The sequence below is a fragment of the Procambarus clarkii genome, chromosome 10 (genome assembly GCF_040958095.1).
Source record: "Procambarus clarkii isolate CNS0578487 chromosome 10, FALCON_Pclarkii_2.0, whole genome shotgun sequence".
In the NCBI taxonomy this organism is placed as follows: Eukaryota; Metazoa; Arthropoda; class Malacostraca; order Decapoda; family Cambaridae; genus Procambarus; species Procambarus clarkii.
The window spans coordinates 4,893,897-4,920,335 of NC_091159.1; the positions used below are offsets into that span (position 1 = coordinate 4,893,897).

At 49.0% G+C, this 26,439-nt stretch overlaps 1 protein-coding gene across 3 annotated transcripts in view; it reads left to right on the plus strand.

Moving 5' to 3' along the window:
* Window positions 1-26,439, plus strand: part of ArgRS-m (arginyl-tRNA synthetase, mitochondrial) — an 83,498-nt gene that overhangs the window by 52,626 nt on the left and 4,433 nt on the right. For all 3 annotated transcript variants that reach the window (XM_069321547.1, XM_069321546.1, XM_069321548.1), the window contains 4 exons: window positions 1,498-2,177; window positions 6,563-6,693; window positions 17,161-17,309; window positions 21,059-21,133. In XM_069321547.1, the coding sequence (XP_069177648.1) occupies window positions 1,498-2,177; window positions 6,563-6,693; window positions 17,161-17,309; window positions 21,059-21,133 (1,035 nt within the window). The remainder of the gene's footprint in view (window positions 1-1,497; window positions 2,178-6,562; window positions 6,694-17,160; window positions 17,310-21,058; window positions 21,134-26,439) is intronic.

Sequence of the window (26,439 nt, forward strand, 5' to 3'; positions counted from 1 at the left end):
GCTGGTGGAGCCGCTCCACCTTGTGTTCGAAGTGGATGTTACTTCTGGTCAGTTTCGTAAGCTTTCTTGTGCTTTGTTTCACTTCCGGCCTGCTCATGCGCTGCCTGAGCCGTCCTGGTCCTTGGACAGGGTGTTCTTCTATCTTTCTTCTCCTCGGTTCATGGTGGCCCTTTCAGTTCAAGATTGTTTTTCCAAGGCTCTGTTTCGTTTGGCATTGGCCTCTGGGGGTCAGGATGGTGAGCTTCATGCTGGCCTTCAGCACAGAGGTTTCTGCTCCTTCAGTCCTGGTAGTCGGTGTGTTCGGTTGCAGCCTTCTTCGTCTTTTCTGGTGAAGAATGGGACGGCTGCTTTCCGGAGGGGTCCTCCAGTTATTGATGCTGGTCAGGCTGAGGGTGCATCATGCCTTGTGTCTGGTTGCAGCTCTTTGCCATTACCTGCATGCTTTGGCTTTTGTGGCTGGGGATTCACTTTGGGTTGATCCAGTTTCCTCATTCCCTGTTCCAGGGCTCGGGTCTCCCAGGTTGTCCACAGAGTTGTTGAATCTAGATAGCCTGTTGTCTACCGTCGTCGAGCCCATGACATTTAGAAGTTTGCTGGATTGGCTGCCGTGTTTAACACCATGTCTTGGACTGATATTTGGGCACGGGGATTTTGTAGGTTAAATAGGGTCCTGGTGGCCTGATATTTGGTTACCATTCCTGGGCCTGGGCATTCTTGTGTTGCTTTGGGTCGCAGGGTGCAGCCTGTTGTCCCGACTTCGAGTTGAGGGGTGTGTAGCGGCCGCATCCCGGGTAATTCCCTTTTTTCTTTGTTTTATGGTTATGTAGCTCCAGGGAGCCGAAGTGGCTCCCCACAGAAAACCTGGGTGAATCCCGGAGGTTTCCTGGCACCCTCCCTCCCTCCGGTCAGTGGTTTTTGCATTATTTTGATGCTTAGCTTCTAAACTGGAGTTGCTAGATAGCCAGCATGGGGGGGGGCAGTTCTTGGCTCCTCCCTTCCCCTCCCCCTCCTGGGGAAGGGAGGGCAGCGCGGACAAACGGCACGGCGGAGTGGTGTGACATTTTGTTTGTTTGCTTGTTTCCTTGGGAATTGAAGAAGTTCTGCCTCTCTGTTTGGTTTTCGGTTGCAATTTTCTTACCATGTGGGGTCTGTTTTGTTATGCCATCCTTTCTGGGTGCCTAATCCCAGTCGATGGCAGATAAGGAAAAGCCCCAACCACAGGGAAAAGGAGCTTCCAGGGTCATTGCTCCCTGTGCCTTTATGAGAAGGCCAGGTTCTGGCTTATGGTCCCAGTAGGCTGAACTCCATTAACTAAAGCCCTGGTCTAATGTATTGCATATTAACCCAATAGCTCCAGGAAGTCTCAAGTGCTCACCCAGAAAATGGCATTTCATTACATTCAATGCTGTTTTTTTTGTGAGAAGATTTTCAGTATTTCTACCTGCCATTTCTCTGTATTATTTATATAGCGCATTAATACATCATCATGTTTGGCAGGTATGATGCAAGAAATATGACAGAAAAGGATTTAGAAGAAGATGCAATAAAAAAGCTTTATGAAGTCTATGTATGGGCCAACCAGAAGGCAGAATCGGATCCCAACATAAGCAATAGAGCTCGGGAGATATTTAATAAAATGGAACAAGGGGATGAAAATGAACTTAAAGCATGGGAGATATTTAGAAATCTATCTATAAAAGATTTTAAACGTGTGTATGCTCGTCTGAATGTAAACTTTGATGAATTTCATGGTGAAAGCATGTATAAAGCAAAAAAATGTCAAGATGTGTTGAATCAAATGGAACAGAAAGGTTTATTAGAGACTTTAGATGATGGCAGGAAAGTGTATGAGGTAAATCCAAAGCAAAGAGTGACCATTGTCAAGAGTGATGGGTCTAGTATATACCTCTCAAGAGACATTGCTGGAGCTATAGATAGACAAGAAAAGTACAATTTTACGAAAATGTATTATGTCGTAGATAACTCTCAATCTGATCATTTTGTTGCCTTATTTAGCATTATGAGAAAGATGGGTTTTGACTGGGCAGATAATATGAGGCATATCAAATTTGGACGAATTCAGGGAATGAGTACACGCAAAGGAACAACTGTTTTCCTGCAGGATCTTCTTGATGAAGCACAAGCAATCATGATGCAGAAACAGCAGGAGACAGAAAGTAAGTGACAGCCTGTTAATTACAGTAATGATTGGAAAAGATTAAGGATGCTGCATATGTGTGAGGTAAATAATAGGAAGGGGAACCTAATCTGCATGGGGGTAGAGAGCAAGCATTGACATTCCAGAGGAATGTCAGCACATACAGATAGAATGATATAAGAATAAGGACACATTTTATTTAAATTTAACTTATAATTATTTTCTGGGGGGGCAGGAGCCCCTTGTTCAGGAGTCCCTAGGTCCAGGAGTGCCCTGTACCATTATCAAGTCAGTTGATAATAGTCCAGGACGGACCGAAATGTCGTCTTTTCATCTTTTATTATGTGGTTTGGTCAACAAACAAATGTCATATAATGAAATGCAGAATAAGGAAGAACAGGCCACACTTAACCTACAAATCATTTTCTACACTAGCAAATTTCAGAACCACATTTGAAAGCAGTCCCTGTGGTAAAGTGGTAACACACTTGCCTGGCGTTTCACGAGCTCTTTGGCCTGGGTTCCTATCCTGGCTGGGGAGGATTTACTGGGCACCATTCCTTAACTGTAGCCTCTGTTCACCCAGCAGTGAATGGATACCTGGTTGTTAAACGATTTGGCATGTCGTTTTCCAGGGAAAATTAGGATTAACCACCACACTGCACAGAGCGCCTTGAGGTGCTAGATGGGTGCTGCACCTCAGGGCAAAATTGCCTCAGCACATGGTGACTCGGGTACGAAAAGGATGCCTGAGGCCTCCAGTGATCATCCGTCATTTTGAAAAAAAATTCCGGGATGGCCCACAGCCTTGGGGTAGCCTTAGTTTCAATGTAGCAACCAAGTCTGATGCCTCATCTACAAGCTCCCAGTCCACGCTCAGCTGCTGTGTTGCAAAACACATCTCAGAGGAGGGAATACGAGACACATTGTTTGGTGATGGACCAATTACCGATGACTTAGACTACAGTCCAGAGAAAGACCTAACACAGAGGTCTGACATGTGTGATAGGGAGAATACAGTGGACGATGTCGAGAGTGTGTACATTACACGCGCCTCGCCTGGCCTTCCACGCTGCCCTGGGTCAACACTGCTAGAGTTACCATCACTATCTGTGTCACCTGACACAGGTGACAGATAAAAAACAGGCCAAAAATATATACGATGTACATTTAAGAAATAAATCTGGGTTACAGGTCTGTTGATGGTTAGGTTTACGGAGTCAGCCGGTCCCTCCCCCACCACCGACACACCTTCCCCCCCCAACCCCTAACCCATACACACATGCTCTCAAAGGTCATGTGGTTCACCTCAACACCCATTCATCGCTGCCTGCCTGCCTGCCTGCCTGCCTGCCTGCCTGCCTGCCTGCCTGCCTGCCTGCCTGCCTGCCTGCCTGCCTGCCTGCCTGCCTGCCTGCCTGCCTGCCTGCCAGCCAGCCAGCCAGCCAGCCAGCCAGCCAGCTAGCCAGCCTGCCAGCCTGCCAGCCAGCCAGCCAGCCAGCCAGCCAGCCAGCCAGCCAGCCAGCCAGCCAGCCAGCCAGCCAGCCAGCCAGCCAGCCAGCCAGCCAGCCAGCCAGCCTGCCTGCCTTGCCTGCCGCCTCCTCTGCCAGCCTGCCTGCCTGCCTCTCTGTCTGCCAGCCTGCCTGCCTCTTTGCCTGCCAGCCTGCCTGTCTCTCTGCCTGCCAGCCTGCCTGCCTGCCTTTCTCTCCCTAATTCGCCCATCCTCCCTCACTACTTCCCTCCCTTCCTGCCTACCTCCCCCTCCCTCCTAGCATCTCTCCCTCCCTCCCTTTCTCACTAATTCTCCCCCTCTCTCACTTGCTCATACTGCCTCCCACCTAAGCTTCCCCATCCATCTACCCACCAGTCGGCCATCACTGACGCAATGCGTGCATTTGGAGCCGACATGGTGCACAGATGTTTCTTGATTGTACAGATATGTAAAACAAAAGCACAGAAGGAACATTCCAGCCTCAAGACAATTCAAAATAATATGAATAATAGGCTGTGAATCTGTGAAGTCACAGTGGGCAAACTGGACCATCTCCCACCCACCACCACAGGCCGGCGCGACGCTTGGTGGACCCTTCCTACCCGAACAAAGTTCGGGTAGCATGACTCCCCAACCCCAATCGGGAAACTGGAAGTTTTGGATAACTAAAGTTCGGAAACCAAGTGGTGCTCTGTATCCCGATTCAAATTTTCCAAACAAATCGGGCTTGTAACCCAAAAAGTTCATAAACAGGGACGCTCATAACCTGAGGTACCACTGTATATAATTACTGCCCAAATATCACACACAACACAGCAATAAATTTCCAAGAAATTAAGGCACTGACACAATATTACATAACAGGTTAATCAGTTAAATTAATCACCATAAATCACCCCTTACCTAGCCGTGGCTTCCTGGATTCACTGCAATGAGATAAACACATACAAGGCACAAAATGGATACAGCACGGTGTAACTGAACTGTACTAATTTATACACAATAGTCCTCAGACTCTCAGTTGTGTTCCCAGGTGTAATTCATACACTCTTAAAAGATGTACTGACAGCCATCCCCCACAGACTGTAGTCATTCATTACAGGTGCAAACTCACACAGCTTCTGCTTTCTTCACCTAAATCAGATGCCGAGGACAACGACAGTTGGACTCCTGACTTCGAGTCAGTTTTAGAGACTTGGGCACAATACATAAATACAGTATGAGTACTCACTTTAACCGGTCTTCCCACATTCACTCATCTACTCCCTTTTATGCACTGAAGCTGAAGTACTGAAGAGCTGAAGATTCACCAACTTCCTACACGTGGCTATGGAGACCACGGAGGATGACCAGGTGTTTGAACACGGGGTGCTGAATGATGAACACTATGATGCGACCCCAGGGTGGCGGCCAGGTGAATCGGTGGAGGATGGCAACCTCACAAAGCTCATGGATGTTTTATACACACACACACACACACACACACACACACACACACACACACACACACACACACACACACACACACACGCGAAATTCATTTTCGCGAACAGAGTGGCAGACGGAACAAGTTAGGTGAGAAGGTGGTGGAGGCCAAGACTGTCAGTAGTTTCAAAGCGTTATATGACAAAGAGTGCTGGGAAGACGGGACACCACGAGCGTAGCTCTCATCCTGTAACTACACTTAGGTAATTACACACACACACACAGGAATGGGCTGCACTCGTACTAGGTATGGTATCGTGAGAGGAAATGGTGACACTGAGGTGGAATTTCCAATGTCCAAAACAGTGGATTATAATTACCAAAAATTACTACAGAAAGCTTTCCTCATTCACTAGAGAGCCTTCCCTAATTCCACCTTTGCCAGGTATCTTAATCAATAGTATGGATGACAATCGATGCGGGCAATAAACATGGATAAAAAACGAATAGTCTGTTGCCTCTGTTGAATCATGTGTTTGATGACTACTGATCTCATCAATCCTAAATTAATCCCACACTCCTGCAAATTGGATTGTGCTTCAATCTCACGATAGTGGGAATCAAAGGATGAATAGAAATGGATGTTGACGTTGCAAGGATAAAGATTGTAACTATTAGCCAATTAGCTACAATCCTTCACGTTCAGTTTGAAAAATCACGATGCCCAGAATGATTTTCGCAGGCCAAGGCAGGACCGGGGCAGGCTGGTCCCCTTTGTCTTGATTCCACCAATCACAGCGTAGCATGCCAAAGACCTAGGGGCCACTACCACTCGGCGCTTTCCCCTTGTCACGTGACCCTGTTGACGTCATGACATCCAGCCGCTTCACTGAGATAGCGAGGGCAGCCATTGGCTCCTCACTGCAAGCTTCCTCTCTCTCTCTGCCTACACTCTTTTTACATGTAAAACATCCTAATGACTGTAACTCTGCCCACAGATGCGCTTCAGTGGCCCCTGTAGTCTTCATGCAATGGTCTGGCGCTACACTACCCATAGACTCCAAACAAGAAATGTTTCGGGGAAAATTTCAGAATCTAGAAAAGAGTGCACGACTGTACACTGTGTCTGAGTGCACAGTAATGGTTTAAGCACTCCCACAGTCTAGAAGCCAGCTGGAAATTCCATTCCCTAACACTTATTTACCACACATATCTTCTTACTGTAGAATTGAAGGTTGCTCTCATCAGACATCAGCATTACTAGACTTTTACATATTGTTTTCAATAAGTAAAAAATGACTATCTCACTGTGTCCTGTATTCTATAACTAATTTGAGTTCTTAGGTCAATACATATTGTGATAAATATTGAAGTTGTGTGTAAAAAAATTTCATTAATCCCTAGGCTGCATTTCATTTTATGTATGCTATTATATAAATCTAATAACTGCTCTTTACTTAAAAATTATTGTATACTTAAATTTTCAGCAACAAGAGATAATGTAAGACTCAGTGGAGCTGAAACAGCAGACAGAGTAGCAACATCCTGTGTATTAATTGGGGACATGAAGCAACGCCGCCAAAGAGATTATGTGTTTTCATGGGACAAGGCACTTCAAGTAAGATTGGCCTTACTAAGCTATTGCACTTGATTGTGTTGGTAAATATCCCTTACTACAGACATGCTTTCTTGAAGTGAGCAGTAGGTGCCTCCAGGTTGAGATTTGAGGCAGCCTTCTTGGGAAGCAACTTGGTGAGTTTTCCCTCTTCCTTAGTCAATGCAGGTGTTCTACCCAGAAGCAATGTGATAAGCACCTCTCTGATTTCCTTTTCACCCTTCTTTCACTTAGGGCACCAAGTTGGAGGGTATTTTCCTTCATGCATTACTTCTCTTCTCAGTATAAAATGAACTTTGCTTTTATTTGTCACTTAGGAAATAGTATGTATCTTATATTGATGTTGAAAACCATTCTTCCAAATATTTTTATTCTTCCTCCTCCTCCTTTCATCGCAGGTGCTGAGACACCTTCAACTTTTGCTTACAAGAGACAAGAACTGTGTATCCTAATTGAATCCAGCTCTTGGTGAATATGTATCTATGTCTTCATCCTGGTTACACCACAAGGTCCCTAATTACTCTCAGCTTGATGAAAATGCCTTGTGTCCCTGGGAAATGGCATCTTTCTGTTTCTCTAGGCCTTCAAGTGGAAGGAATCTCATCCGTCTTTCATGTTGGTCTGGCTATTATCATTTTGTTTTCCCTTGTTCTACTGTAACAAGCAAAATGTTGTCTTGAAATCAAGTCAACTCTTGTCTTATTTTTTTATATTTGACTGCCATTTAATAGATAAATATGGTAATTGTCTATTTTATTAATGTGCTCCATCCTTAACATGTATTCCCAAATCCACAGTGCAAAGTTGCTATTTTTTATCTTGTAGCAATGAGGAATCTTCTTGACATAAATGGCAATATTAATACATCATGCAAACCAAACTTATTAATTGTATAAGGTTCACTGCTCTAATTTTTGATAGATAGGGTTCTTAAAGCAAAGGCTATTTGTAACCTGCACAATTTATAAGTATTTTCTGTAGGGAGCCCTTCCAGTTCCCAGGAGCTATCATGCTAATATGCAATTCATATAACCAGGGCATTAATAAAAAGAGTCCAGCCTACCGGGACCACAAGCCAGGACATCTTTGTGGTGTGCTCTGCTGTTCATGGTGTTGTGGTCAGGTGTACCTAAAGTGTTCCGGGACTGCATGTGCTTAGAGCAGCTTCTCGTCTTAATTGCCTTTCCTGTGGCCAGTTTATGACACCTAGCGGTTCTGCGATTTACCCGGTCATGGTGGCCCTTCTATGTCTGCTAGGTATTTGGGTGTTGGCCCACCTTGACCTGTTCTGGTTCATTTGGGGATGCCCCTTCCACCTCTCTCGCGATCCCTGGGTTTGGCCTCCGGGGATCTTGTGTCGATTGCTGCATCACCGGCTACTTCTTTGGTTTTTTTGGGGTTCAGTGACTTGGCGCCTACTCGAGCCCTCGCTCGATGTGTTCACGGATGCGTGAATGCGGTCTCATGGACGCTGTCAATGCTTCTTTGGGGCCGGTCGCTTCGAGTGGCCCATCTTCTGGTTATGTGGGTGTTTGGCTCTCTGTGCAGTTCACATCCGGGAAGTGTCCAATGTCCTGGTGGAGAGCCTGTTTCAATTCATTTCCCTATTCACAGAATGAATGGACAGTCGACGCTGACTTCTTCAGTTGGCTCTGCTGGACATATGGGCTCCCAGAGGTGGACCTCTTCGCATCGGCGTGGTCTCAGTGTCTCCCAATATTTGTGGCACCCTTCCCCGGCCGTGGAGTGTTCACGGTGGACGCCTTTTCTGGGGGGAGCCCCGTCGGCTCCCCGGAGCTATCCCAGGCTGATATGCTAATGTCAGACTTTGGCATCAGTCATGTGTATGGAGTTCTTAGGCCTACCGGGGACCACGGCCAGAACCGGGCCCCCTCAGAGAGGCAAGGGGAGCAATGGCCTATAGAAGCCCCCGTGTGGTTGGAAGCATTCTATGTCTGCCATCGACCGGAGCAGGCACCCAGAAAGGTAAGCGCCTCAAAACAAACCCCTATTCTGGTTAAAATTGCTACCAAAAGCCGAACTAGTGGATAGAACTCCCCAACCGAAATCAAGCAAACTAGTGTGACGTCACACACCGCCGCACCGCTGTCTGCGCAGCTCCCCCCTCCCCGGGAGGGGGAAAGGGGAGCCCCAGACCCCCCACGCCGGCTACCCACACCTCAGTTCTTGAGGCTGATGCTATAGGCGATGGTCGTGTGCTCTGGCTCCGGTGTCGCTACTGCACTGTGCTTTGCGTGTGGTGTTGGTTTTGTGGGTGCGAGAGCCAGGAGTTATCTTCAGTATTCGGGCTGCATGCGCCTAGGGCTGCCTTCCCTAGGTGCCCTGTAAGTACTGCCCTTGGGGCTTGGGGCCACCTTCCACAGGCTCCTCGCGGTCTGCCTCTGCTGGTCCGTTTTGGCTTTCGGTTTTTCGGCCGCCTGTTGGGCTCTTGGGTGCTCTGTTCTCCCTTGTTACCGGCAGGTAAGAGGCAGTTTGCATTGGTAGGGGCGCAGGGTGCTGCTCAGCTTGTATTTCCCGACATCGCGGCCGGCTCTGTTCCTTGGGGTTCGCTGTCCTCTTGCGGGGTTTTGTTTTTCTTTTTGTTTTTGCCTGGTGGGGGTTTTGTCATTTTATTCAGTTTGTTTTTGCCCTTCCACTGTTCTCCTCGGTGGCGCCCCCTGCTAGTTCCACATGAGTGTACACGTCCCTGGGGTTCAGCTTTAGTAGTTTGCTTGGTAGTTTTGGGCGCCGGTTTGCAGCACCCTGCCTGGGATTACCTGAGTGCGAGTCCTCTTAAAGTAAACGCTCAGGACCCTGGAAATTCCCTAGGGGGCGCGTGAGTCCAATGGATGTGACCCAGGAGTCCCCACTCGCTGTTTGCGAGTTTGAGGGTTGCTCGGTCCCCTTGTCTCAGGGTGACCCTCATTGTTTTTGCCTCTGCCACGCTGCCTGTTGGGTCGGTGATACTTTCGACCCTGAGTCCTGTGAGTGTTGCTGCTTGCTTGTGACTCAATTTACCCAATCCTCTGATGATTCTATTCGGGTACAGGCGGCGCGTGCGTTGCAGTCTCGGTTTCGTCTGTTGCAACGTGCTCAGATGGTTGCTCACCCGGATGCCCCGGGGCTGCCCCGCTTTGCTTTTCGAGACCCGGACTTGGGGGTGGGGGTCGCTTCGATCCTGGTTCAGTCCGCACCTCCTCGTCCTTCCCCTTCTGTTCGTTCTGGCCCCCCCCCCCTGCTTCCGGCCCCGAAGCGTCTGAGGGTTTCGGGGTCGGAGCAGGGGTTACTTGATCTCGAGACTCGGGCAGCTTCGGTGGGGTGCGCCTTCCGGGGGGGCCGGAAGAGGCATTCGAGTCTTGTCTCCCGGCCGAAGCTTCTGGGTCTGACCAGTGGGCCCCCCTTCCTCCAGCTTTTCCGGCTGCTCCGTCCTTGTCTTGTGGGGTCGGGGCTTGGGGAGAGGACTCGGCCTCGGGTCCTGTAGTGAAGGACCTCGAGGCTGGGGAGGGGCTGACTTGGGGGCCTTGGGCCCTGCTGGACCCCGCCTGGGTTTTTCTTCCCTCTGAGCGGGGCTTATTGTTACAAGGAGTGGGGTTTTCTTTTCCCCCCTCTGCGTACGAGTTGGATTTGGTGTCGGCCCCTCCCCGGGTTCGGTTCCGTGTTCCCCCGGGTACGTCGGTTCCGTCCTTCTGGAGGTTTTCGGCTTATCGCATCCAACCTGGTGTGGTGCGAGCGGCCTTTGCAGCTTACCTCCTGCGTGACCCGGATCATGCCTCAGAAATGGATCCATCCGCATTCGGGTTTGGGACTTCGTTCCCTTTCTGGCTCCGTTACGAGGTTCTGGAGTCATCCTGGCTAGCAGACTGCCCCTTGTTTGTTCTGGATTCCTGGCATTCCTTCTGTCGTTCCCGCACGCTGGAGTGGCGGGAAGCTTCCACGGTGCTTCAGGTTTTCCTGGGGGGCGAGCTTGAGTACCTGAATGAGTGCTTGTTTGCCCCTGCCCTTCCCCGCGATGTGGGCGTTATTCAGCTCCATGTGCAGGTTCCCTCCCTTTCGGCGGCACTCGTTGTGAAGGACTTGCGCGCCCGGGGCCTTTTGGCTTCGGCCTTGCGGTTCTTTTCCCTCCTGGAGCTGTCTTCGGATTGGCTCGTGGAGGATGTGAGGACGCTTGGGTCCGTCCCGGGGTCCGGCACCTTGTCCTCGGCTGCGCGTTCGTCGGCTGCCTTGTTGAAGCTGTTCACGCCGATTTTGCGGGATGCGGTTTCCCTGTTTTATGCTTCCCGTCTCGCGTGTCGGCAGGCGGTGCTGGGTTCCTCCGTGGAATCTGCTTGGGCTCTGGCTCTTAGGCGTTCTTCACCTTTTTGTCCTCTTCTGTTTGAGGAGTTGGCCGTGGCGCAGTTTATTCAGGCTGCGTCGGCAGCTTGTCGTCCGATGTCGGACGTGTTGGTTTTCCGGGGGTCCCGGGGTGGGTCTTCCCAGAAAGGTCGTGCCAGGGCTCGGGGTTCCTCTTGTCGTGGTAGGCCTCTGGTGTCAGGTTCGGGGTTGGCTCCTCCCTCGTCTGGTCGGCGCGGTGTTCGCGCTGTGCGGGGTTCTGGGTCTCGTAAGGGTCGCCGGCCCTTTCGCGGTTTGCCCCCATGACAGGGTGATGGGGGGGCGGCTTGCACTGTTCGCCCGTGCCTGGTCCCACGATTCGTGGGCCTTTCGGGTCGTGTCTCGCGGCCTGTGGTGGCGTTGGGTGGCCCCTCCCCCCTTTGGGGGGTCGGGGCTGGCAGGGCAGGTTTCTGTCGAGTCGTCTTGGAGTGGGTACGCTTGGGCGTCGTCGAAACGACGTCGTCCCTCAGATGGGTTTCCCGTCTGTTTCCGGTTCCGAAACGGGACTGCGCGAACCTGCGGTTCATTCTGGACTTGTCCTGTCTAAACCCCTGGGTTCATTGCCCCTCCTTTCGGATGACTACGCTGTCTCAGGTTCGGCTCCTCTTGGAGCCGGGAGTTTGGATGGTGTCCCTGGACCTCCGGGACGCTTATTGGCATGTCCCGATTCATCCACGGTTCAGGGACTGGCTCGGTTTTGTTGTGGGGCGTCTGAGTTACCGGTTTCGGAACTTCGCGATGGTGGTCTACCCGCCGGGTCGGGTTTGGCTTCGACGGCTGTTCTGGTTCCTTCGGGGTTCCCCCTTCCGCCTCTCTCACGATCGCAGAGTTCGACCCCGTGGGCCTTGCGTCGGTTGCTGCGTCACCGGCTTCCTCTTCGGGTTTTTCGGGGTTCAGTGCCTTGGCGCCTACCCGAGCCCTCGCTCGATGTGTACACGGATGCGTCGTCTCTCGGCTGGGGTTTTGTGACCAGTGCTCACCAGGCCGGCCAGGGGCGTTGGGATCCGTCCTTCCGTCGAGCTCATAGCACGGTGCGGGAGTTCGCGGCAATGTGGTTTGCTCTGGGGAGGATTCGGGTGGCCCGCGGATCGACGATTTGGCTCCATTCGGACTGCTCTCCGGTGGTTCATTGCCTGAACCGCGGGGGTTCGATGCGGTCCTTGTCTCTTTGGGGTTGGTCGCTTCGGGTGACTCGTCTGCTGAGTTCTCGGGGTTTGGCTCTCCTGGCGGTTCACGTACGGGGCGTGTCCAACATCTTGGCCGACGCCCTGTCTCGCTTCGTTCCCCTCTCCATGGAGTGGACGGTCGACGACGAGTCCTTCCGTTGACTTTGCCAGACGTTCGGGCGCCCCGAGGTGGACCTCTTCGCGTTGGCATGGTCGCGGCGTCTTCCCGTTTATGCGGCGCCCTTCCCCGATCGCGAGGCCGTCGGGGTCGATGCCTTTCGGCTAGACTGGTCGAGGTGGGGGTTCCTGTACCTCTTTCCCCCGGTTCGGCTGTTGCTCCAGGTCCTGACTCGCTTAGAGACTTACCAGGGGAGAGTTGTCCTTCTGGCCCCTTGGTGGCTGGCCCAGCCTTGGTTTCAGGCGCTGGTTGCTCGGTGTCCTCGGTGGCCGGTACGTCACGTGGCTGGTTCGATCTTCTCCTCGAGTCTTCGCGTATGGTTTTTTTGACTCGAGTCTATCATCATCTCTATGGTGATCAGGTGGCCTCCTTGTTGGTGTCCCACCTGAGGGCTTCTCGGCGACAGTATGAAGTTTCCCGGTGGTCCTTCCGTTTCTTTTTGCGTCTTCATCGTGTTAGTTCCTTGTCTGTTCGGGTGGTCTTGTCCTTCCTCTCGTGGTTGTTTCAGGACCGTCATCTTATGCCTAACACTGTCGCTTCGTATCGTGCGGCGCTGGCGGAGCCGCTTCAGCTTGCTTTCGGTATCGATGTTACGTCTACGCCGTGCGCAAGCTGTCTCGTGCATTGTTTCACCTCCGGCCTGCTCATGCGTCGCCTGAGCTATCCTGGTCTTTGGACAGAGTGCTCGCTTTCCTTTCGTCTCCTCGTTTCGTTGTGGCCCCTTCGGTCCAGGATTGTTTTTCCAAGGCACTTTTCTTGTTGGCTTTGGCCTCTGGGGGTCGGGTAGGGGAGCTTCATGCTCTCCTCCGGCACAGGGGTTTCTGCTCTTTTGGTCGTGGTGATTGTTTTGTTCGTTTGCAGCCGTCTCCTTCTTTTCTGGAGAAGAATGAGACTGCTGCGTTCCGGAGGGGTTCATGGGTGGTTGATGCTTGGTTGGTCAGGCCGGGGGTGCATCATGTTTTGTGTCCGGTTGCGGCGCTTCGCCGTTATTTGTGCGCCACAGCTTCTGTGTCTGGGGACGCGCTGTGGGTTGATCCGGTTTCCCTTCTTCCCTGTTCACGGGTTTGGGTCTCCTAGGTCGTCCGCAGGGTTATTAAGTCCAGCCAGCCTGCGTTCTATCCCCGTGCCCATGACGTTCGTAAGTTCGCGGCTCTTGCTGCTGTCTTTGGAAATATGTCTTGGTCTGATATTCGGGCGCGGTGATTTTGGCGGTTGAACAGGGTCCTGGCTGCTCGTTACCTTGTGAATGTCCCTGGGCCCCGTCGGGCCTGTGTTGCTTTGGGTCGGCGGTTGCAGCCAGTTGTCTCGGCTTCGAGTTGAGGAGTGAGCGACGACCGCCTCCCGGGTAAGTCCCTCTTTTTTCTGTCTGGGTAGTTAGCTCCGGGGAGCCGACGGGGCTCCCCCCAGAAAACCAGCGTTGAATGTAATGAAACGCCATTTTCTGGGTGAGTCCCGGAGGCTCCCCGGCATCCCTCCCTCCCTCCGGTCGGCAGTTTTTCGCGTTTTTGACATCCAGCCTCAAGAACTGAGGTGTGGGTAGCCGGCGTGGGGGGTCTGGGGCTCCCCCTTCCCCCTCCCGGGGAGGGGGGGAGCTGCGCAGACAGCGGCGCGGCGGTGTGTGACATCACACTAGTTTGCTTGTTTTCGGTTGGGGAGTTCTATCCACTAGTTCGGCTTTTGGTAGCAATTTTAACCAGAATAGGGGTTTGTTTTGAGGCGCTTACCTTTCTGGGTGCCTGTTTCGGTCGATGGCAGACATAGAATGCTTCCAACCACACGGGAGCTTCTATAGGCCATTGCTCCCCTTGCCTCTCTGAGGGGGCCCGGTTCTGGCCGTGGTCCCCGGTAGGCCTAAGAACTCCATACACATGGCTGATGCCAAAGTCTGACATTAGCATATCAGCCTGGGATACCTCCGGGGAGCCTCCGGGACTCACCCAGAAAATGGCGTTTCATTACATTCAACGCTGGTTTTTTTCCACCGGAAGGCACGGTGGACGCCTTCCCACCTTGACCAGTGGGGTTACCTATACCTCTTCCCCCCCTTCCTTTCCAGCTGTTGCTTCGGGTTCTGGCTTTGTTGAATGCTTACCAAAAGAGTAGTCCTCGTGGCCCCTTGGTGGCCAGCCTAGCCTTGATTTCAGTGCTGATTGCCTGGTGTCCGAACCCAGGGCATTTTAAGCGTCCAGGGTGGACGCCTTCCCACTTTGACCAGTGGGGTTACCTGTACTTCTTTTCCCCTATCCAGCTGTTGCTTCAGATTCTGGCTTTGTTGAAGTCAGAGGAGAATAGTCCTCATGGCCTCTAGATGGCCAGCCCAGCTATGATTTCTGGTGCTGCTTGCCTGGTGTCCAAACCCAGAGCATTTTCCGCGGCTCTGCCTCTTCCAGCAAATCGGACCGGTTCTGTACAAGGTTGGTTCGGTTTTCTCCTTCGCTCTTTGCATCTGGTCTTTTTGATGAGGGTTTATCACCATCTCTGTGGTGATCAGGTGGCTTCGTTGATGGTGTCCCACCTGAGAGCTTCGTCTTGGTGACAGTATGAAGTTTCTTGGTGTTCTTTGTGCCATATTCTCTCTCTTTGTAGGTTGTCTTCTTTTTCTGATCGGGTTGTCTTGTCCTTTTTTTCTTGGCTTTTTCAGGACTGTCATTTGATGCTGGATACTGTAGTCTTGTATCGTGTGCCACTAGCAGAGCCGCTCTAGCTTGCGTTTGGGGTAGATGTCACTTCTGCCTCTTTCCGCAAGTTTTCTCATGCTTTGTTTCACCTGCGGCCTGCTCATGCGCCGCCTTAGCTGTCCTGGTCTTTGGACAGGGTGCTCTCATATATCTCTCCTCCTCCTGTTCATGGTGGCCTCCTCAGATCAAGATGGTTTTCCCAAGGCTCTCTTTGTGTTGGCTGTTGGCCCCTTAGGGTCAGGTTGGTGAGCTCCATGATCTCTGGTACAGGGGTTTCTGCTCTTTTGGTCCTGGTCATTGGTTTGTACGGTTACAGCCTTCTCCTTCTTTCCTGGCGAAGGACGAGACAGCTGCTTTCCGGAGGGGTCCTTGGGTCATTGATGCTTGGTTGGTCAGGCGGGGGGTGCATCATGTCTTGTGTCCGGTTGCGGCTCTTCACTGTTACCTGCGCACCTCAGCTTCTGTGGCTGGAGTTGCATTTTGGGTTGATCCAGTTTTCCATATTTCCTGTTCAAGAGCTCAGGTCTCCCAGGTCATTCACAGGGTTATTAAGTATAGCCAGTCTGTGGTCTATCCTCGTGTCCATGACGTTCGAAAGTTTGCTGCTTTGGCTGCCATCTTGGGCAACATGTCTTGGGCTGATATTGGGGCATGGGGATTTTGGAGGTTGAACAGGGTCCTGGCCACCCGTTATTTGGTTAACGTTCCTGGGCCTGGGTGTTCTTGTGTTGCTTTGGGTTGGAAGTTGCATCCCGTTCTCTCGGCTTCGCGTTTAGGAGTGTGTGGCGGCCGCCTCCCGGGTAAGTCCCCTCTTTTCCTTATCTTTGAATATGTAGCTCCCGGGAGCTGAACGGGCTTCCCACAGAAAACCAGCATTAAAGTTATGAAATTCCATTTTCTGGGTGAGCCCCGGAGGGTCCTTAACAACCTTCCCTCCCTCCGGTCGGGGTTTTTCGCGTGGTTGATACTTAGCCTCTAAACTGGAGTGGCTGAGTCACTGGCACCGTTGGTGGTTGCGCGGATGAGTGATGCGGCGATGTAATGTGACGTTTGCTTCTTTGCTTGTTTCGTTTGGATCGGAGAGAGTTCTGCCTCTCTGTTCGGTTTTCATTTGCAATTTTCTTACCCTGTGTTGTCTGTTTTATTATGCCTACCTTTCTGAATACCTAACCCCAGTTGATGGCAGATAAGGAAAATCCCCAACAGAGGGTGGGGGGGGTTTCCAGGGCCACTGCTCCCAATGCCTCTTTGAGGGAGCCAAGTTCTGGCTTGTGGTCCCCGGTAGGCTGAACACCATAGACTAATGCCCCGGTCTAATGATTCACATATTTGGCCGATAGCTCCAGAGAGCCTCTGAGGCTCACCCAGAAAATGGCGTTTCATTACATTCAGTGCTGGCTTTTTAATGTTATGATTCATTTTTAGGAGAGAGAGAGAATTTCAATACTGATGTATAACTACAGCCACAGTATGTGCTGTGTTTAACATTATTATGACATGTTCTTTTAAATTTAATCTTAGCTTATGGAATGCTGTTTTTTTTTCTGTCATAGATTGTACTGTTGAGCCCACCTATTACAGTATTGATAAGCCTGGTACGCTGTTACCACTTATACCAGTACTTTATTAGCATAAGGATATTTCAAGAAAGCATTTAAAAGTAAGTTTAACACAGAATTTGATTCATTCACTTCACAAATATATGCCATATACACACTATGCTGTGAAGACACACCTATACTCGAATGTTGGTTATGCCTGACTGGCATACAACGATGCAGTACGGCTTGCACCATTGGATAAATAGATGTCAAGGTCACTTACCTTCTACAGGTCACAATATAGGCATTGAAATACAGTATATTTTAATGTGTGTGTGGCTGAAAATCAGATTCATTTAGTCTCATATCATGGATGATAAAACCACTTGCTTGTCCCTGTAGAACTATGTTGAAACAGCTTAGAGATAGAGCTATATATGAATTAAACTTAGATGATTAGACTATTCTCTCATTGTTTTATCATATTATTAAAATATAAAGTGTAACTTTGTGTTTGAACTAGCATGTTTTGATTGCAGAGTCGTGGAGATACAGGAGTTAAGCTACAGTATGTTCATTGTCGTCTTGTAAGCCTGAAAGAAAATTGTGACACAGACTACAATCCACAAGCAAATACTAGTTTTCTTACGGAAAAACAAGCCCTCACTCTTATTCAAGATATTGCAAGGTAAATGCAGATAGCTATATACTGTATATCAATAAAGGCTATTCTTCACATCTTCTTAAATAAATTGTACTTGTATGATTTGTCATTTTTTCCTGTTTTGTGATAAATTTTTGTACAGTACGTCAGTTTGAGCTCTCTTAATCGGTGTTTTTGTCAACTCTAAATTAAGACTATGTCATGCCTCTATTTTGTTTAATTATTATATATGGTACTGTATGTACTGTCTCCACTCGATTGTCCGGACTATTTGGAAAGGACCCCCAGCCGGATAATCACGTGTTCCGGATAATAGTACTTTTTCACCTCTGAGTCCAAAAGTGACCATTTCCAACTATTTTTATACTACAAACAACATAATTTGAATTGCCTTGCCACATATACTTATTAAATATTCAACTAGAAACCTCAACTTATCTTCTTTTTCTTCGTCTTGATAGATGCCACACATCTTGAAGTTAAGAATTCTTGACAATTTACATAACCTATACTAACACAACATTAAATTAACACTTAAAATTACTGTACAGCTTATTAAGCAAAGTTAGTTTTGACTGCCAGCTGCTGAAGCCTCACTGTTTGAAGGCACTTGGGTTGCCTGTGAGGCCTCACTGGTTGAAGGCGCTTGGCTTGCCTGTGACGCCTCACTGGTGACGCTTCAAAGTTTTTCTACCACATCCTCTGCTGGTGCTTGCACCTTCGCTCTCATTGGTTGAAATGTATTTCAGATATTTCTCTTTTGTTTCCTTATATCAAAAACAGTACTAGTGCCTATATTATATTCCTTGGCAACACTTGAAGTTGACCGGCCATTTTCACAAAGTTGTATAACACGTAACTTACCTTTAATTGTTAGGACAACCTTCTTCCTCTTAAGACCTCCAGAACGTTTGATGCTGCTACCAGACATAGTCTTGGCCAAAAATGTTCAAAGTTACTATGAAAATAAAAAAGTTATTTAAAAAATATTTGACTAATGGCGCAGCACTGTGGTATAACATGAGGGACGGGAGTACATGGCTTGACCAGGCCTAGAAGGGTCCAGGAAGGAGGCACATTATGTAGGCCGCAAGGAGGAAAACTCACAATATTTTTTAAGGAAACTTCAGCCTGTGCAAATTGTTTTTAGGAAACTTATATATTTGTTATTACATAATTACTAGTATTTCTTTTGTTTTTGGCTATGATGAATTATTCTAAAATTAATGGTAATTCATGTACAGTAGTGTATAGGCCCCTCCACATTCCCCTTATCCCCTCAGGTGGCCCCACCCAATGCTCCCCTCTCTCCTGACACCACCCACCCACCCCACCCCCCTCCTACACTATGCGCCTAGAACCACACCTTACGGGATTAATACGGTTCGGCCCGCCGCCTGGCTTTCGTATCCGGACAATTCTCTGCTTGTCCGGCTGACTGTCCAGATAGTTGCAACATTAGCAGCAAGTTTACCGGCCCAGATTCTTTATCCGGTCAAACACCCGATTTTTCGGCTCCTATGGACATTTTGGCCGGATATTGACATAACTTCATCCGGTCATGATTTTGGCCGTATAAGGGCGTTTTCTGGATATTCGAATCCCGGATAATCGAGTGTCTACAGTAGTTAGTTTCTGGGGGGGCACCCCTTCGGCTCCCCGGAGTTATCCAGGCTGATATGTATACTGTATCTCTTAACTTTGGCATCAGTCAGTGTGAATGGAGTTCTAGGCCTACCGGGGACCACAAGCCAGAACCTGGCCCCCCTCAGAGAGGACAAGGAGCAATGGTCTATAGAATTGCACATGGGATTTGGAGTATTCTATATCTTCCATCGACCGGGAGAGTCACCCAGAAAAGTAAGCGCCTGAAACCAAATTCCTATTCTGGTGAAAAGAACTAAACGATATGGACATGTAGACAAACGACATGTAGACAGTGTACAGAACTCCCCAAATGAAAACGAGCAAGACATCACACGAGCCACGCTGTATGTCTGCACAGCTCCCCCTCTCCCCAGGAGGGGGGAAGGGGAAGCCTTCCAGAAGCCAGATCTGAGCGTCGGCGATCCACCCTGCAGTTCTGAGGCTGGATGTCAAAAACACGTGAAAAAAAATGCCAACTGGAGGGAGCCGGAGAGGTTGCCGGGGAATCTCCAGAACTCGCCCAGAAAATGGCGTTTCATTACATTCAACTCTGGTTTTCTGGGGGGAGCCCCTTCGGCTCCCTGGAGCTACTTCAACGAAGATGAAAACAGAGGGACTTATGAGGGAGGCAGCCGGTGCTCACATCTCAACCCATAGTCGAGACAACAGGCTGCAACCGCCGACCCAAAGCGACACAGGCCTGACTAGACCCAGGAACATTCAGGAGGTAGCGTGCAGCCAGGACCCTGTTCGACCGCCAAAAAACCCGTGCCCAAATGTCAGCCCAGGACATGTTACCGAAGACGGCAGCAAGCACAGCAAACTTATGAATGTCATGGGCATGGGGATAGACCACGAGACGACCTAAGAGACCCAAACCCGAGAACAGGGAAGAAGGGAAACTGGATCAACCCCAAGCTCGTCTTCAGCCACAGAGGCCGTGGCACACAAATAACGGCGGAGAGCTGCAACCGGACACAACACACTATGCACCCCCAGCCTGACCAACAAAGCATCAACAACCCAAGGACCCCCTTCGGAAAGCAGCAGTCTCATTCTTCACCAGAAAAGGAGGCGATGGCTGCAAACGAACAAACCTATCACCACGACCAAAATAGCAGAAACCCCTGCCCCGGAGGATAGCATGAAGCTCCCCAACCCGACCCCAAGAGGCCAATGCCAACAAGAAAAGAGCTTTGGAAAAACAATCCTGAACCGAAGAGGTCACAACAAACCGAGCCAAAGATAGAAATGAGAGTACTGTCCAAAGACCAGGGCGGCTCAGGTGGCGCATGAGCAGGCCGGATGCTAAACAACGTGTGCCTCTCTGCGGGAACCAGATTCTGGCTCATGGTCCCCGGTAAGGCTAGAACTCCATTCACACTGACTGATGCCAAAGTTTAGGGGTATACATATCAGCCTGGATAGCTCTGGGGAGCCTCCGAGACTCGCCCGGAAAATGGCATTTCATTACATTCAACACTGGTGTTTTTAGTTAGTTATAAATGAGAAAATTAAAGTAATTTATATGAATAGTATTTAAATCAAGATGTCAAGATGCTTAATTTAAAAAGATTTATTTGGTTTTCCAAGCCCTTCCAAGGAATGCATTTGTTAGCCAGTAGTTTGGTAACCCAGTCACCTATTCTGGCCACCACCAGGTAGCAGCACCATACATGTATGTACACAACAGGGCTTTGTCACCTTTGTAGGTCTCCTCACAGAATTTCTAATTCAAAGACACTGTGCAGACAAGGAATACCAGGTAGATAGGGAGAGAACAGAAGAGTAACCAAGGGACCTGCTCAGAAAGGCATTTTTCTTATACATTCAAGCCTATTTGCCAAGCTGACTTTGCACTTAAAGATAAGGTTTGCATATAGAAACAGTTTCTAGACTGAAGCTTACTACAGGGTAGACAATTTCCATTTGTGCTTATGCTTCCAAGCACAAATGGAAAATAAATTGAGGAATTGCCAATGATATTATGTACAATATGTTGTAATTACCTAAGTGTAGTTACAGGATGAAAGCTATGCTCATGGTGTCCCTGTTACCTTATGGATGTGTTCTGTCTCGCTCTAATTTTAATCAAAGTGTTTTAAGAGAGTTTACTTTTATTTCAGATTTGATGAGGTTTTGGTTGAGACCTACAAAGAACTGGAGCCATGCATACTTGTTAATTATTTGTTCATGCTCTGGTAAGGATATATTTATACCAGCATTGTGTGTAATATTGCTGCCCATTAACCACTTAATTGCGCCAACCGATTATTCTCGGTCGGCGGGAAACTGCGCCAACCGAGAAAACTCTTTTTGATTTTTCGGTACCAATTCTAAATGTGTACAAGTTTGGTTGTATACGAAATGGACTCTTAGGACCTCCAGTGAGAGACAGCCATCTTGGAAACAATTCGCAGAATGCCCTAGGGCTGCTGGCTGGGTTAGTACTGAATGAGCAACCATGGGTGGCGCACGCGCCTCTGCCTCCCATACACCTGTCCTATGCGGTGTTGAAAGATAACGCTCTGTCGGTGAAATTCAAATCTTATTGTTTGAAGAACATAAGAATCATAATATTGGTGAAGCTAGGCGCAATAAGGACCTAACACAAAGGTCGGATGCAAGTAATACAGCACCTATGAGGACGGTACAGCGAGCGTATCCAGTTGTAGCTCAGAGCGTCACCCTTGCAATCCTATGCTATCTCCAATTTATTTAGGTGATACATAGATAAATCGTTTTCTGCATTCAGTGATGATGCATCTGATATAAGTAGCATAGATGAACAGTGTTAGCGGCTTCCATGGTGGTGTTTTCCATAAATATTTTCAAGAATACCTGAATCTCTTCCTAACTGACGGACACTCTTTGAGGCAAGCTGAATCTCTTACTGTGTGGGACCATACAAAGTGATCTTTTCAAGACTACCTTACAAATTGATCTTTTCCTATAATCTTTTCAATACTACCTTATGCTTTACAAGCTTGGCTACATACAACCTACAAGTACTAAAGCCAAGGCTGTACGTGAGTGCGTTATTTGCAAGCACACAGAATGAAGAAACAGGAAGCGAAAATTTGTCTGTACCTGGTGCACTGAGAGCGAAGTCGCGCTGTGTACCATGGACTACTTTGTTGATTATTACTCACTTCCGAAGTACTGAGTGTGTAATACAGTGTGTTACTATGTAAATAGTGTGTGAAACTGTACATATTGTAATTTTAGTAAATTTTTAACAGGTAATATTGCGACAATAAACATTTATTGTGGAAACATTACTGACACATGTATCACAGTTCCATGGAACATTATGAACGTTTTACTGTATACATATTGTAAAGGACACAAATATGCATCATATACGATAAAAAAACAAATAAAACCGCATTGGAAATACATAAAACAAATAATTGAAAATATATTTGTGGCAACACCTGGTGCTTGAATGGCCCGCACGACTGTGTCTGGGCGATTCACGCACGGGCAACCAGGCCCTGATGACGTCACACTGCACCTTGTCCACGTCCCCACAGCCGAAGTAAGTGGAATTTGGTATTTATTTTTACATAGACATGTTTAGGGAAGGGAATTTATTATTTGACAAAGAAAAAATAATTTTTTGGGAACACTTTATTTCATATGCACCGGGGGAATTTCACAATAAACTCGGCGCAGCACAGTGGTTAATTAACAATAAATTTTACAAGGCTATGTCCTTAATAGACTCATTGTCATCACTAACCCTATAATAAATCATTTAGCAGAATTTTTTTCCAGTCAGTTGAAGAAATAGTGTGTAAAGGTTCCAGACAAGTAAGAATGGAGTTGTTATATTAAAAGTACAGGACCGTACTGTACTATACTGTGTGCTTAAGAGATAGCATGCATGAGCATTGTTACTTATTTTCTTACATGCTCTTTAGGATAATTAAAAACCTTAAATTTTACTACACAGGGGTGTGCTTATGAGTAAAGCAACATACATGATTGATAATGTTTAGGATGACAGTTGACATTTTAGCACATTCATTCAGCTTTTCTGTGGGGAGCCCCATCAACTCCCTGGAGCTATTGGACTGATATTAGCTATATTAATCTGGGGCTTCAGTCATGTGGAGTTCTGCCTACTGGGAACCACGAGCTAGAACCTGGTTCCCTCAGAGGCGAAGAGAGCGATGGCCTATGAAAACTCCACTCTTTGAAAGTATATTCATGTCTGCTATCGACTGGGGTTAGGCACCCAGAAAGGTAGGCATCTCAAAACAGACCCCTCTGTATGGTAAAAAATTGCAACCTAGGACTGAATAGAGCCCAAGAACTCCTTCCAAGAAAAACAAGGTAACAAGCCAATCATCATCAAACCGAGGGGAAGGCCCAACCCACCCGAGCCGGCCGTCTGCTCACCAACTCGTCGACTGAAGCCGGCTGGGGCTGACTTATACTCTGGCCTCGATTTCCAGTCAGGATTTTACCCTGGTGGTTGTATCTGCTGTGTGTTGAGGCATTGGCCAGGTACTTTGCCCTGTATGCACTTAGGGTTATCTTCCTTAGGTGCCTTGTAAGTACTTCCTTTGGGTCTCAGGATTATCTTCCCAGGGACTTTCGGTTTTTCACTTCCATAGGGGTTGCTGTCGCTTGGCTTCGGCCTCGCCCTTGGGGTCATTGGGGGTCATGGTGTTTTTGTTTGGCCCTGGGTAGCAAGTGTTTGTTGCTGGTTGGGGTACACAGTGCTGCACAGCTTGCATATTAGCAGCGGTCGTATCTCTCTCTCTCTCTGGCCTCCTGTTGTTGTGGTGCACTTTTGGGGTTTCTTATATTTTTTTTCAGTTCTTTCCTGCCTGGTGGAGGGCTGCCTGACTTCCCATTAGGTATGCTTAGGTCTCATTTGGTAGGCCTCCACTCCACCCCCGAGGTTGCTCCCTTCACAGGGGTCAGTTTGCCGGGTAAATAGATGGGGTTCAACCGGCTTTGCAGCACCAGTGCCTGGGATTTCTGTAGGGACAACTCCCTGCAGGCCCTGGAAACTCCCAGCAGGGTTCAGGTGACTATGGATATGTCTTCCAAGTCCTCTCTTGCTTTGTGTGAGTTCGAGGTTGTTGGTTGTCCTTGTCACAGGGTGACGCTCCTCCATTTTGCTTCCGTCATGATGCTTGTTGGGTCGATGACACCTTCGACCCCGAGTTGTGTGAGACAGACTTGTTCCCCGCTCATTCTCCAGTTTACCCATTCTTCTTCGAAAGTTCATAGGGGTCAAGCGGCTGTTGCGTTGCATGCTAGCTTTAGGTTGTTTCAATGCGTTAGGTTGGTTGCCCGCTTGAATGCCCCAGGGGCTGCCCTGATTTGGTTTTAGGGACCTGGACTTGGGGGGCTTCGACCTTGGTTCAGTCCGCGCCCCAGAGTCCTTCAGTTCGTGCCCCAGGACCAGGTGACTTCTGCTAATTTCCACCTTTTTCTGATTTGTTGTTGATCTGAGGTGGACATTCTTGCGCTTCTCAGAAAGGTCATGCCAGGGGTTCAGGTCTCTGCTGGTTGAGGTGGGTGCTTCATGCCAGCTTTTGTGCTTGTGCCTCCTCCGGATCCGTCTTCGTCTGGTCAGCACGGTGTTCGCTCTGCATGTAATTCGGCTTCTTGGAAGGGGCACCGGCCCTTTCACAGGTCGTCCCCATTTGCTAGGGGGAGAGGCTGGTTCTATTTGCCCACACTTGGTCCCACAATTCGTGGGCATTTCGGGTCGTGTCCTCCAACCTGTGGTGGCGTTGGGCGGCTCCTCCTCCTCTCGGAAGATCTAGGCCGGCGGCGCAGGCTTCTTTCCCTTTGCTTAATTAAGGGAAGAAGCTTGAGCTTGCTCGAGGCTCTACGAGCCACCTGGTCCTGGGGGTCGTTTTGTTTATTTGCAGCAGTCTCCTTCTTTTCTGGTGAAGAATGAGTTAGCGGGCTTCTGGAGGGGTCTGTGCGTTATTGATGCTTAGTTGATCAGGCTGGGGTTGCAGCTTTATGGCATTACCTGCGTGCCTCGGGTTCTGTGTCCGGGGATGCGCTTTGGGTTGATCCGATATCCCTCGTTCCCTGTTCCAGGCCTCAGGTCTCTTAGGTTGTCCTCAAAGTTATCAAGTCTAGCCAGCCTGTGGTCTGCCCTAATGCCCATGATATTCGAAAGTTTGCTGTTTTGGGGAACATGTCTTGGGCTGATATTCGGGCACGTGTTGATCAGGATACCTGGTCAACCTGGCTGTGATTCATATGTCAGGCTGCGAGCAGCCGCGTCCAACAGCCTGATTGACCATTCCAACAATGAGGAGGCCTGGTCGAGGACCAGGTCGCAGGGACACTAAGCCCTGAAACCATCTCAAGGTAACCTCAAGGTAACAGGGGTTTCGAAGGTCCAACAGGGTCTTGGCCGTCTGTTATCTTGTGAACGTTCCGGGCCCTCAGCAGTCTTGAGTGGCCTTGGGCTGTCAGTTGCAGCCAGTTGTGTCATCTTTGTCATGAGGCATGCGGTGCTGCTGCCTCCCATATAAGTCCCTCTTTTACTTAAATTTTGGGTCTCTAGCTCCAGGGAGCCGACGGGCCTCCCTACAGAAAACCAGCGTTGAATGTAATGAAATGCCATTTTCTGGGTGAGCCTCGGAGGCTCCCTGGCACCGCTCCCTCCCTCTGGGTGGGTATGTTGCCTACCTTTCTGGGTGCCCCGGTCGATGGCAGGCATGAATATATTCTCAGAGTTGAGTTTTCATAGACCATTGCTCTCTTCGCCACTCTGAGAGCCAAGTTCTGGCTCGTAATTCCCGGTAGGCAGAACTCCACTTGACTGAAGCCCCAGACTAATATAGCTAATATTATAATGTATTTATTATGTCTTCTTTATTTATACCAATTTACTTTTGTTATTTCACCATCTATAACACCACCCACCTGGCTATCACCACTGATACCGCCACCAAGCGAGTTTTTATAAATTTTGATTTAATTAAAAATTAAGTTAAACTACTTAATGCTGCCACCACCTTTGCCTTTGATGAAAATGAGTGCTGTCTCCACTCGATTATCTGGACTATATGGGAAGGACCACCAGCGGGGTAACCACATGTCGTGTGCTGTGGCTCCAGTGATTGTTTCAGCACTGCCCTGTGTGTGGTGTCTGTTTTCTAGGTGGTGCACGAGCCAGGAGTGATTCTTCAGTACTCGGGCTGCATGCGCCTAGGGGTCCCTTCCCTAGGTGTCCTGTAAGTACTGCCCTTGGGGCCACCTTCCACAAGTTCCTTGGGTTCTGCCTCTGCTAGGCCATTTACTGCTCGGTTTTTGGCTGCCCTTTGTGTGCTAGGCTGTTTTGTCTCCCATGTTTACCTTAGGGTAAGGGGCAATTTGCATTGGTAAGGGGTGCAGGGTACTGCAAAGCTTGTTTTTACCAATCATAGCGGCCAGCTCTGTTCCGCCTGGGTACGCTGTCCTCTTGCAGGGTTTTCTTTCTCTTTTTGTTTTCCTGCCTGGTGGGGGGCCTGCTTTG